Source organism: Apodemus sylvaticus, chromosome X (genome assembly GCF_947179515.1).
Source record: "Apodemus sylvaticus chromosome X, mApoSyl1.1, whole genome shotgun sequence".
Lineage (NCBI taxonomy): Eukaryota > Metazoa > Chordata > Mammalia > Rodentia > Muridae > Apodemus > Apodemus sylvaticus.
Window position 1 is genome coordinate 19,043,292 of NC_067495.1, and position 13,716 is coordinate 19,057,007.

General features: G+C 35.9%; 1 protein-coding gene across 1 annotated transcript in view; it reads left to right on the forward strand.

Moving 5' to 3' along the window:
- The window catches only part of Huwe1 (HECT, UBA and WWE domain containing E3 ubiquitin protein ligase 1), a 130,066-nt gene that overhangs the window by 86,752 nt on the left and 29,598 nt on the right, over window positions 1-13,716 (forward strand). The window contains 12 exon segments of the mRNA XM_052171018.1: window positions 513-640; window positions 841-922; window positions 1,558-1,734; window positions 1,867-2,026; window positions 2,608-2,966; window positions 4,627-4,822; window positions 5,526-5,693; window positions 6,689-6,834; window positions 7,326-7,392; window positions 8,424-8,641; window positions 11,127-11,338; window positions 11,680-11,862. Coding sequence (XP_052026978.1) covers window positions 513-640; window positions 841-922; window positions 1,558-1,734; window positions 1,867-2,026; window positions 2,608-2,966; window positions 4,627-4,822; window positions 5,526-5,693; window positions 6,689-6,834; window positions 7,326-7,392; window positions 8,424-8,641; window positions 11,127-11,338; window positions 11,680-11,862 — 2,096 coding nt within the window.

Below are 13,716 nucleotides of genomic sequence, written 5' to 3' on the forward strand. Positions count from 1 at the left end.
AGCATTGTAAAAGTACCACTGTTAAGAATAATTACTCATTATCTTAGTTTTCTTGGAATGTCATAATGCTGCCTTATAAAACAAAAACTTTTCAATTTAAATATTCTTATGGCTATGTAGCTACTGAGTAGTAGTGGTAGTGCTGCATGCCTTTAACTTGAGAGGCACAGGCAGGCAGATCTCTTAAGCTTGAGGCCAGACCCATCTACAGAGCTAGTTCTAAGACAGCCAGGGCTGTATAGAGAAACCCTGGCTTAAAAACAACCAAAAAGAGTGTGCAGCCTAGATGACTATTAAGAAGCCATTTGAACATTAATCACACATTATTATGCCTGATGCTATGTTTAATCATTGCAATGACCCAGGAAGTAGATATAGCTTCTCTACAAAACGTAGAAAACTCATGAGTTACTCAAAAGTAACTCATCTGAGTTCAGCTCATAGGTAACAAGAAATAGGATTTACATTCAATTAGTTGTGTAAACTTTAACCTTTGTGTCCTTTTAAATCAGGAGTTGAAGCTACCTTGTGCCTGGGTGGTTGAATCAAGTGGCATTCTTAATGTCCTAATCAAGCTTTTAGAAGTGGTTCAACCCTGCCTACAGGCTGCCAAAGAGCAAAAGGAAGTCCAGACCCCAAAGTGAGTGGTGCTTTATCTATCCTGGTTTTTCACTTCTGTTTCTCTGCGACTTGGCCCGTTAGTTTAGGGCCTGAATCACTTTTCTGAAGCATATATGAAGTAAATCTTGAGGTGTTTAATTTAGACAACTGTAAAGTACCTGACATTTTCCCAATCTGTGTAGTTTTCTGGCTTACACTAAATAAATGATTTCTTTTTAGGTGGATCACCCCAGTGTTGCTCCTTATTGATTTTTATGAAAAGACAGCCATCTCATCCAAGAGAAGAGCCCAAATGACTAAGGTATGCTATGTGTATGTTTTACACAGCCATTTCATTTCTTGAGGCAAGAGTAGAGCAGAAGTGAATATTGTAAAATCATCCCACCAAAATACAACTCTTGAGAGATTTCATTAGTTTAGTTTCTCTTTTAAATGCATAGTTCAAATTATTATGATTATGATTATTATTAATTTATTATTACTATTATTATTAATGGCAGCATCGCCATTAGTATTTTTGGAACTATTTGGTAAAGGCCTCAAGATATTACTCAAGGAATTACTATACTCTCTGGCCATTTGAGAAAACTTTAGTCTCTCTAGAAATAAATTCCTGAAATAAATATTGTACATAATATCTCAGTAAGTTCTTAGCAACATTTCTTATATCTCTCAAGATCATAATTCTTTTGTCAAAGACAGTTTAAAACAAAAGGAAGAATATGTTGTCAAGATAGGAAATTGTCAGGCGGTTTTGCCTTGAAAAATACCAAGAAATAAAAAAAGAAAAGCCTCTTTTTAAAGTATATTTGCCCAGTACAGTCTTTTTCCTGCATTAATTTTAAGTAGCTGTCTGTTGGTAGATGCTGTTTATTCTGACAAGAAAACTTGCAGGAAATAAGAGGAAACTCTTTTATTTAATTGCATTTTATTTAGTACCTACAGACCAACAGCAACAACTGGCGTTGGTTTGATGACCGCTCTGGGCGTTGGTGTAGTTACAGTGCTAGCAACAACAGCACCATTGATTCTGCCTGGAAATCTGGAGAAACAAGTGTAAGATTCACTGCAGGTCGACGAAGATACACTGTCCAGTTCACTACAATGGTGCAGGTACATCCTCAACTTATAGTGTAAATTTTATTGAAAAGAGGGTATACATTCATTTTATTCTTTCTAAATCAGTTCTGTCAGGTTAAGGAGTATCTACCTCTAAATCCAGTTTTGTTTTATGCGAATTCTTAGGTTAATGAAGAAACTGGAAACCGACGCCCTGTGATGCTAACTCTCCTCAGGGTTCCACGACTGAGTAAGAACTCAAAAAGCAACAACGGACAGGAACTAGAGAAGACACTGGAAGAAAGCAAGGAAACTGATATCAAACGTAAAGAAAATAAAGGCAATGGTATGGCCTTACACTTTGGATCTTTTTCTTTCCTTCCAAGTGGTTCCTTTTGCTATATATAGCCCAAGATAGTCTCATTTACAATCTTCCTACCTCAGTCACCCAAGTAGTTGGAATTACAAGTGTGTACTTTTTGTACCCTGCATTAATTTTTAATCCTTTTTAAGTTTTTACTGTATGAAAAAATGGATTTGTTTAATTGCATTCAGTACCTTTGGAGGCCAGAAGATTGTATCAAGCCCCCTTTAAGCAGGACTTAGTGACAGTTGTGAACTGCCCCAGAGTAGAGCTGGGAACTGAACTCAGTCATCTGCCATATGTACATGATTTTATTTATAGAGCCGTATCTCCAGACCCCTCATTATGAATATATTAAAATGTTTTATTTAAAGGTAGTATGACTTTACATGGCTTAACATCGGGAACAAAAAGAGATAGATGGTCTTCTCCTATGCTCCTCACCTTTACATCTGGTCTTAGAATTAGGTATGTTTTTCAGTCCAAGTGATGGCTGATTATTTTGGAAGGAGAGGTATGGGATGAAATGTCAAAGTGTATACACTCTTTTTTCTAATTTGTAGATATACCTTTAGCTCTAGAGAGCACAAACACTGAAAAAGAATCAAGCCTAGAAGAAACAAAAATTGGGGAGATCCTAATCCAGGGCTTGACGGAAGATATGGTGACTGTTCTAATCCGAGCTTGTGTGAGCATGCTTGGAGTTCCTGTGGACCCAGATACTTTGCATGCCACCCTTCGCCTCTGTTTGAGGCTCACCCGCGACCACAAATACGCCATGATGTTTGCAGAGCTGAAGAGTACACGAATGATCTTGAATTTGACTCAGAGCTCAGGTTTCAATGGGTTTACCCCCTTAGTTACCCTTCTCTTAAGACACATCATTGAGGATCCTTGCACTCTTCGTCATACTATGGAAAAGGTCTGTATTTTTGGAGTCTCGTGCCTTTCTTAATACATGTTTTTTTTTATTAGTGTTCCTGGGATGATGGGCCTTTAAAAAATGACCATCATAAAAATCAGAAAATAAGTTCTTATGTTTTAGAACTTAATGAATATATATCAGTGGAAGAAATGAAAAAATAGTTATAAAAATATTTACATTGAAGAAACACAATTAAGAGATAAATATCTTGATCAGCAAATCTTTTGTGTCTTAAATAGTTTTGTTGAATTCTTAGTCGTCTTACTAAACCTTTTTCAGTAATAAAATATTAGTAAGCTTTGCTTCCATCTTCCCTATCTTGGGATATTGTTTTGTTTCATACATAGATAAGCTAGTGTTGGAGTACCTGTTTTTATTCCTGGCTTTGTTCTGATTATTAAAATTGTTAACCTTAGGGATTCCTTGAGATCAGAATGTATCAAAAGATGTATATTTTTAACTTGCGTGCCAGAACAATCATACCAGTTTGTATGTGATTATATTAGATTTTTTTATTCTTCATTCAAAATGCCTCAGATGTCCAAAATCAGGAGACTTAGAGCCATTTTAGGCAGCATATTTGAGGTCAGTGGGGGAAGAAATAGTTACATATAGACAGAATTTCGGCTTTAAAAAAAACCCAAATGTTAAAAATGCTAAGATTATGTACAGAACACAATTGGATGAAGGGAATCTTTGAAGAACTTAAGTATTAAATTGAAGCTGAAAACAGGGAACAGAAGATCAGTGGCAAAATAATGATTGGTAAGGCTACATCAGTGTAAGACAGTTTCATTCTGCAGAGTTAAGAGAACCTTTTCATCTAGAAATTATTTTGTAAAAGCTTGCTTTTTGAAAATTTCTGGGTTTGTATGTGCATAAGAGTACAGTGCCTTCAAAGTCTAGTAGAATAGGTCAGATCCCCTGGAGCTGGATTTATAGCCTGTTATAACCTGCTCATCTTGGGTTCTGGGAACTGAATTTAGTTTCTCTGCAACTATACCCTCTCTCTAATCCTTCATCTACGAATTTTGGCTAAAGATTTTCCTCATGATAAACATCAGCTTTACAAACATAGACGAAAGTATTTAACATTGTTTATAATATTAAGAAAATACAAGTCTAATGTCATGGAGTAGACAGCTGTGTAAATTATAAATCATGGCTTTACATATAATTACTCCTCTATTTTGAATTAAGAATTATTACTGGCTAGATAAGCCTGATCTTCTAAGGGTTATGTATAATACTATATATTACAAGTAGCTTGTTAAAATACATTAAACCCCAAAGTTTTATCACACAGGATAGTATATGTAAAGTTTGATAGCTCCTTTAGCTATCATCTCAGAGTGATTGATTGACTAAATAAAGCATGAAGAAGTTTAACAATTTAACAATATTCGTTAAATATTTTGGACTATTTAGCTTAAAATTACAATATTTGGTAGTCTAACGCCTACAGTTAAATGTGGAAGCTATATGGCATCTGTGATCAGTTGCACCTCTCAATAAACATTCATGTAAGAATTTAGTTTTGAAATCTTTTATAACTTGTATATGAGACTCATTTTAATTTTAATGGGCTTGAAGAACAAGCATATCTTTCTCTCAAATGTATTTTTAAGACATTTAAATTGGCAATGTTTTTTGCTAGGTTGTTCGCTCAGCAGCAACAAGTGGAGCCGGAAGTACTACATCTGGTGTTGTATCTGGCAGCCTCGGCTCTCGGGAGATCAACTATATCCTCCGAGTCCTTGGACCAGCTGCCTGCCGCAATCCAGACATATTCACAGAAGTGGCCAATTGTTGCATCCGCATTGCCCTTCCAGCCCCTCGAGGCTCAGGAACTGGTCGGTTTCATTTATATTCCTTCAGAAAATTCTCTTTAGGTAGATATTTGAGACATCATTTGAGCTTTTGATTCAGTAAATTGTGTAGGTGATTCTCAGTAACTTCTCTAGGCCTTATCATAGCTATCAAGGACCCACTCACTCTAGTCTTTGCCTACAAAGAATTCATCTTGATGACAATAGAAGTTCATTCAAATTCAATATTTTTGGGGTGATATCCAGCGAAAAGTTTACAGTGTACCTGTATTCTTACCAAAATGCCTTTATTTCATTTAGGGAATAATTACATTAGTATCAAATGGTGGAAATATTTTACAGAATAGCTTGCCTAAAGCTATGGTAAACACAAATTGAAAGGAAAAATAGAAGTATCTCAGCAGACGAGGAGACTAGGGAGAAAAGTCTCTTCTACTTGGATTGGGTTCTGGATCCATTCCTAGGAGACTTGGGAATATATGAAGTTCCTCAGAAGTTCATAAAGACATTTAAAAGTTTGTGAGATTGTTTATTGAAATATAAAAAACATTTCAAAACAAAATTTCTCTATAGTTTATTAAGGCAGATTTCCTTAATATAAGACTTGAACTTAATTTTGAAATGATTCTTTCTCCTGCTTTCATGTCCTGGATCCTTTCTTGTTGATAATGAAGTTTTGGTACCAATGCTCTTATTTTTTGACTTTACTGTTTTGATTTTGGCCTAGCTTCAGATGATGAATTTGAGAATCTTAGAATTAAAGGTCCTAATGCTGTACAGCTGGTAAAGACAACACCTTTGAAGCCTTCATCTCTACCTGTCATTCCTGATACTATTAAAGAAGTTATCTATGATATGCTCAATGCTTTGGCTGCATACCATGCTCCAGAGGAAGGTATGTATCTGGCCAACTTTGCATCTGGAATTAGTGTTCTGAAGGATATGTTATCTCGTGTGGGTCATTTCTCACTCGGCTTAGTAAGCATTATACCCACAGTCCTGGGATTAAAAATTAAATGTAATAACTAGCCCAGAAGTTAAGAACACTTGCCACTCTTGTAGAAAACCTGGGTTCAGTTTCCAGCTTTAACATCAGCCAACTCACCATCAATTGTGACTCTAGATTCAGAGAGTTCAACACCCTGGGCTCTGTCCAGTTAAGAAGTAATTTTGTCATTCTTTCATACTCAAAAGCAAAGAGGATACTATTAGTGTGATGTGCCTTCCTTATTTTTCAGACCTCCATCCTAATCCTCCTTTACATGTGAGTGATTGGAAAATTACATTTGAATTATTTAGAAACCAAGGTTGTTATCCAGCCATGCTTTTAAGTTTTATTCACGTTATAATTTGTGAAATGAGCAGTGATAATAATAACTGTAGAAAAACGAGATACTTTTCTCTTTTCATCTTTGCAATATTCTGATCCTTTTCCTCCTATCACAGCATCTTTACCCCATCTTCTAGTCCCCTGTTCGTACAATAATTTAGCTCTAAATGTATCTATTGACTGGCCAAATACTGTACAAGCCTTTTGCACTAAATGTGTTCGTTTGGGGCTTAATATTGACAGTTTAAATATATAAGCAGACTAATTAACTGCTTTAGTCGTAAGTTGGAATAACAACTGTCCTCTGTCAGTGATGACATGCATACATTTTGAGAAATGCATTAACTGATATGTAAGCATTATAAAGGGCATTTGCACAAAACTTGCTGGTGTGCCATGCTATATACCTAGATTATATTGTGTATACCAATAGTTTTATGTTTGTTCTACAGCATAATTAATACACTAGTGCTCTAATGTGCAGCCCTAGGAACATTGTACTAATATTGCACAATTAAAGGTCCATATTTTAATTTAGATGCTTGTTTATATTTTTTTAGCAGACAAATCTGATCCTAAACCTGGGGGAACGACCCAAGAGGTTGGCCAGCTCCTGCAAGACATGGGTGACGATGTATACCAGCAGTACCGATCACTTACTCGTCAGAGCAGTGACTTTGATACACAGTCAAGTTTTTCCTTAAATGTAAATACATTTTCCTTATCTTTCTACTGCCCCTACTTTCTCAGTATCTAGGGTTATCCAAAGGAAGCTTTAAAATTATATAAGTTTTTTTCAGAATGATGGTTCACACCTTTAATTAATCCCAGCATTCGGGAGACAGACACAAGCAGGTTTTCATGAGTTCAAAGTCACCTTGGATTACATACGGAGACTCAGTTTAGAAAAAAATGTATTAATTATATGTATAAATAATTAATGAAATAATGTAATGAAAAGTGTTACTATATAAATTATTAATTAAAAATAATGTGTCTTTGGCATTTTACTTTCTCTGATTTATTTTTTTTCATTTTCTTTACTTTACTATTCTGGAAACTGTGGTAGCTTCCTATATTGAGAATGTGTTTGAAAGAAAGGTCAACTAAGAAGAATCTGCAGAATTCTCAAACATTACTTGAAAAAGGAGTCTTAACACTTGTATTCATCACAGCTCACATGTATTCCTCTTCCAGAGTCAGGTCTTTGCTGCAGATGGTGCCCCTGCTGAAACTTCCACAACTGGAGCCTCCCAAGCAGAGGGTAATAATTTGCCTTTTTTTTAAATTATCTGTTGCTACTGTTTTCTACTAGAGTAGAAAAACAGGTGTCATATTTACATTTATTTATTTATCCAACTTTATGGGCTGTGCCCGATATTCTGCAGATACAGAACATCATGAGGCTTTAAAATAAAATGTAGGAGACATTTTGTTTAATATACTAGTTGCAAGAGATTAAAATGTGAGAAAGTGAGCCATATTACTCAGAGGACCTGAGTTTAGTTCTTAACAGTCACATATTACTTAAAACCAACCAATCATTGAAATGATGGCTTGTTCAGAAGCTTGGTTTTTAATGATTTAAGAGCTCTAACCCATAGATGTTGTTGTAGAGGACCCGAGTTCTTTTCCCAGCACTATTTCCGGTGACTCACAGCTTTTTTGAGCATCTGCACTCAATACCACATACAATTAAGAATAATATCAGTAATATAGTTGCTAACTTATTTTGAAAGCCTTACTGAGTAATAGCATATTAGTCAAAGAAAAATGTCTTTGCCCCTTAGTGTGTGGCAAACTATATTGGGTGCCTACCTATAGTTAAAAGATTTTGTCTAATGAGGGAAACTGCAAAAATTATAACTAATGGAATGAACACATACTTCCAGGAGATATAGAGGGCAATGTTTCCATGTATCTAGATGACACTTGAGTTGAATTACATAAGTGTGTACTAGGCAAGTATGTGGAAACTAAAGACAGAAGGTGGATATTTAGAGAATTACTACTAGTAATAAATTATTAGTAGTATATTATTATATAATAATAATAATTTCTAGGATATAAAGTTGCATAAATTTCAGGAAGTAGTGGGGGCATGGTTGACAGTTGGTCCAAATATCTCTCCTTTGTTTTATCCATATTCATCATCTTTGTCATTCAACTACAGTGGTAATCAGTGTTTGATTATTATAAGTGGCCTAAAATGGAGAAATACTATCTTCTTTCTAGCTGTGGCTTGATTTTTAATGTTATTCCAGTGTACAATTGAGTGTCTGCCTGTTTTCTCAGGAGTTTCAACTCCAGAGGAGACTCGAGAAGGGAAGAAAGATAAAGAAGGGGACCGAACATCTGAGGAAGGCAAGCAGAAAGGCAAGGGCAGCAAACCTTTAATGCCTACCTCTACTATCCTTCGTCTGCTGGCAGAGTTGGTGAGGTCCTATGTTGGTATTGCTACCTTGATTGCAAACTACAGCTACACCGTGGGCCAGTCTGAGCTGATTAAAGAGGTAATATTTCCAGTTTTTCCTTCAGTGTTAAACTTAGATCATTTGGTTACATCACAGGTTTCTAACATAGTCTAGGATGTAATCCCAATTAACTCATTGAAAGGAAAGGTAGTCTTTTCACCATGATGTGAAGCAATCACAGTAAGTTCAAGGAAATCAGTTGATGAAATCTTTAGTATCTTACTTATATGGCTTGTCTTTTTTTTTTTTTTTTTTTTTTTTTTTGCATTTAGAGTTTTTTCTCATGGTTTTGATTTCTGTTATAAATATACATAATTTTTGATCCATTCTATTGTTAATAAACACTTGAGTCACTTTTCTGTTTGTCGCTATCATTGTGGTATTACTGTCTAAATTATATAGATCCATGTCTCTTTCATGGTAGAGGCTTAAGAATATTGTTGACCTCAAGAACAGATGGTACCTGACGTTTACCATAGTATACATTCTAGTACTTTATGAGTGTTTTGTCTCACCTTATGCCATCACATGATATTTCATTTTATTAGTAGTTTTATGGTTAGGATTTGCATTTCCTTGTTGGCTATATTTTCATGTTTTTTGGTTATTGAAGTGTTGGTGGTTGGTGGTGAGACCCCTTTTTGTTCAAACTAGCCTTAAATTCCTAGGCTCAATCTTAACCATCCTTAGCCACCCTCACAAATAGCTGGAACTATACTTGAATGCCAGTTAACACTTGGCTTCAGGTGTTTATATTACATTCCTTATACATTGTAAATGTATGCCCTTTTTGTCACATATATATTCAATTTGTATATACTTTGTTTTATATCAAAGTTTTTATTCACATAAGTTGTACTCCTAATTTATGGAACAAAACATTTAACTATAAATGTATTGAATATCTTGCTTATTACTTATCCAAACATCTTACAGGTCTAGCTAGGTGTTTTACAAATACCATTGATATCCTTGCCTCCACTTAAGAGTTATTAATAGAAGAATTCCCTTAGAGTTATAAGATTCAGAGATACAGGTGAAGGCACACTGTATAGGGCCAGAACTAAAATTGAAACTCAGTCTTTGATTCTAAGTGCTTGTTTTGTGGTTACATTGCAACTCTTCTCAGATTGTACTAATATGATATATGACATTACTAAGATTCAAGAAGTTTTAGGTTTGTATGTCATTGGGTGAGTTTGTCCCATTCTCCAATCTCTAGAATCCTGAAGTGTGTACTACTTAATGATATAAACTTGACATAAAATCATTATTAAAAAGTGTGAGTTGAGTGACATAGTGTTGTGCAGCTGTCACTTGAACACTAGCCCTATCTGCCTGAAAAATACTACCTAATTTTTTCCTAAAAATCAGAGCAGAAATTATAAAGTAAAACTTTCTATATTGTTGGACCTTTTTGCCATTTTTAAGTACTTCTATGTTGAATTTTTTCATTTATTTGTATCTTGGCCAGTTTTTAGTACAGAGTCCCAGGCACATTTCAAGTGTCAAAAGCAATTGTTGGATATTTGAATCCTCTACCCTTGACTAAATTCTTAGTGCAATCTACTTTTCCTTAGGTCTCAGATTATTCACCTATCCACTGGAGAAAATGCTCAATTTACTTTTAGTCTATTTTATTGGCTTGTGATAATCAACTCCATTAAAGTCACTCAAAATTTTAAAAATACATGGGCTGGAGACACAGCTCAGTGGTTATGAGCCCTTCTTCTAGAGATTGGTCCTGGGAAGTGAATTCCTAGCAACCACATGGTGGCTCACAACTATTTGTATTGGTACCCAATGCGCTTTTCTGATGGGTTTGAAGACAGCAACAGTATACTCAAGTACATAAAATAAATATTAATCCATTTTTTAAAAGAATACAATGTTGTTAGCTCTCTCCAGGAATCGCAGTACTCTTTCAGGCTAGCCTAGGCTATATGATTCCCAGCCTCATATTTTTTATTATTAAATATAACAGGTATTGTTGCATATGGTGGCGTGGTGGCACACATCTTTAATCCTAGCACTAGGGGGAGACTTAGTGGTCAAAATAGTCTATGTAACAAGTTCTAAGACAGCCAGAGCTGTGTGAGGCTGTATCTCAAAAATAGAAAGTAGAAAGCAACCTGACAATTCCATGCATGACTTATCTGTGCCATGTGGTGAGAAAGGGGTTCTTGAAGCTTTATAAAGCCTCCTAAAGATTTCGAATTAGTTCACTACTTACCTTGCGTGTACCTAGGATGACTTGATAGAAAAAGTGTCTACTTTTTTTTGTTTGTTTTTTTCGAGACAGAGTTTCTCTATGTAGCCCTGGCTGTCTTGGAACTCACTCTGTAGACTCACTCACTCACTCACTGGCCTCAAACTCAGAAATCCACCTGCCTCTACCTCCCTGAGTGCTGGGATTACAGGCATGCAGCACCACCGCCCAGAAAATGTCTACTTTATTTATTACTATAGGTACGGTGCAGCTTAATTGAACTTGTGAGTAAATGTCACAATTAATGAATTTCAGGACTGCAGTGTGCTAGCTTTTGTCCTGGACCACCTCCTCCCACACACCCAGAATGCCGAAGACAAGGATACACCTGCCCTGGCCCGTCTGTTCCTTGCAAGTCTGGCAGCTGCGGGGAGTGGCACAGATGCCCAAGTGGCCCTAGTGAATGAAGTAAAAGCAGCCCTGGGACGGGCGCTTGCTATGGCTGAGAGTACAGAGAAACATGCCAGGTAAAGCCGATGTCTGGCCTAGTACAGATAAGCAAGAGCATCTCTTACTCCATGGTCCAAGGAGTTCCTTGAACTTGAACAAGAGTTGTGATCACACCAACAATGTACATACAGTTTCTGGTACCCGTGGTCAACTGAAGTAGATATGCAACTTAGAAAAATCAAAGGGCTCTTTTTCACTATATGCAGACACAAATTTGAAGAGTTTTTAAAATTTCTGTAGTAAACAAAGTATAAGAAAATGCAAAAGGCATAAGAGAATTATCTAAGGCATGTTAGTAAAGACATCCTTTAAAAATCGGCTATATTCATGTGACAGAGGTATCAAACTTCTCTCCCAGACTTCAGGCAGTGATGTGTATCATCAGTACTATCATGGAATCCTGCCCCTCCACCTCCAGCTTCTACAGTAGTGCCACAGCCAAGACTCAGCATAATGGCATGAACAACATCATTCGACTGTTCCTGAAGAAGGGACTAGTCAATGACCTGGCCAGAGTTCCTCACAGCCTAGACCTGTCCAGGTAAAGTAATGCCCTGTCCCATTGGTTGGTGAGGAATCAGCTGCTCTTGTAAGAAAGCATCAAATGTAGCTGGAAATTATGATGTGTGTACTAAAAATGGATAGATTTTAATTGGTTTAATATTATTCTTAATGCTTTCTGAACTGATGAATACTACTTTTCTACAAAAATCTTGCCTTCTAGATTTGATGCAGTTGCTTCCTTGCAGTGTAGTTTAGCCTATACCTTTGTTCTGTTACTTCTGTAACAGGGTTGGCTAAATGACTGCAACATAGTATGGGATATGAGGTAATGTCTTAGGTAATAGACATCCCATACTATGTCATACACAGGGTTTTTTTTTAACCTACCATTAGCAGTCCTTGTTAAGATTGACTACTGCTGAGCCTGCAATCTCAGCAGTTATTTTGTCTCAGCCTTCCAACCAAGTGCTAGAGTTACATGTATAGACATATCATGCACAGCTAGACTATTAATTTTTTATTGTCTAAATTCTTCAAACTCAGGTTAAACTCAATAATAGCCTTTATTAACAGCACTCCCTAACACTACCAATGTTTTTTAGAGGTTAAATTTCCAAACTCAGTTATAATGCTATAAATCTATAGTTACATTTTGGTAGCACATTTTTACTTTTCTGGAGCTCAGTACTTGGAAATTTTTTAAAACATACTATTTAACCTCCAAATATTAAGCAAATATTTACTAAAAATGAAACATTTATGCCATATGATGCTTAATAATCATATTCTTTCTGATCTATATTCACATGTTCCCAGTTATTTTAATTGTGCCTTTAACAGCCTTAAGAGTGTGTTTTTATCCAGGATCCAGTTAAAACCATGCATGTCTGTTTCTCTAGGCAGGAATATAACTTAGTTTGTCGGCTTAGCTAGTATACATGATGTCCTGGATTTGATCCCAGTATTGCATAAAGGGTTGGTGCCAAATACTATAACCCTAGCACATTAGAAGGCAGAAGAATAGGGACCAAGAATTCAAGGCCCACCTGAGCTGCGTGAAACAGTCTCAAAAATCTACTGCCTAATTTTTTGCACATTTGACAATGCTGAAGAATTCACGGTAAACGTGCTACAGGTGATCTCCTAAGCCTACATTTATGTGATTTCCCCATTATGTGTTTATATTCCTTTAATTTTTTGAAAGCTTCTGATTTGATGATATCCAAAGGTCATTTGTGATGTTCATGTGATGTTCACTTTAGTGTTGATTGGCATCAGAGATTGTGGTCAGATCTCCAGGATCCACAGGACCTCTCTAGTTTCAGTGTGGTGCCCTACTCAACCTCATATATCTTACAATGCTTAGAAATGCTACATATCTGCCTGCAGATAATATATTTTCACTGAACTCAATATAGTTCTACATTTCATAGATTTAAAAATGATCATTGTGTTCTTAAGGACTAAATGCTAGGTGTATGGTGGCACATATGTATAATCCCAGTACTTGGAATTTGGAAGGAGAATCAGAAGTTCACTGGCACTATATAGAGACTTTGACTAGCCTGAGCTAACTGCATGCTGTCACAAAAATTGATTAAAGACAAAATAAAGGAGTTTGGAGATGTTTTTGTTTGGTTAGTTAGTTGGATGTTTCTGTTTTTCCTTGATAGTCTAAAAAGTGTTTTGCTACTTGTATTTGTTCATCCAGAATTTATCTGGTTCTTACTCAAGGATTTCTCATGTGCTTTTCGTAGCTTCATGAAATAGGACATTGACTTAACTTTTTCTTTACTGTGCTATGTTCTTTGAAAGTCTTAATCAAATAGTACTCTAACCCTAAGTAGAAAGTTGAAAATTCTAGACTTTGTGCCCTTTTCTCTCTTATTAG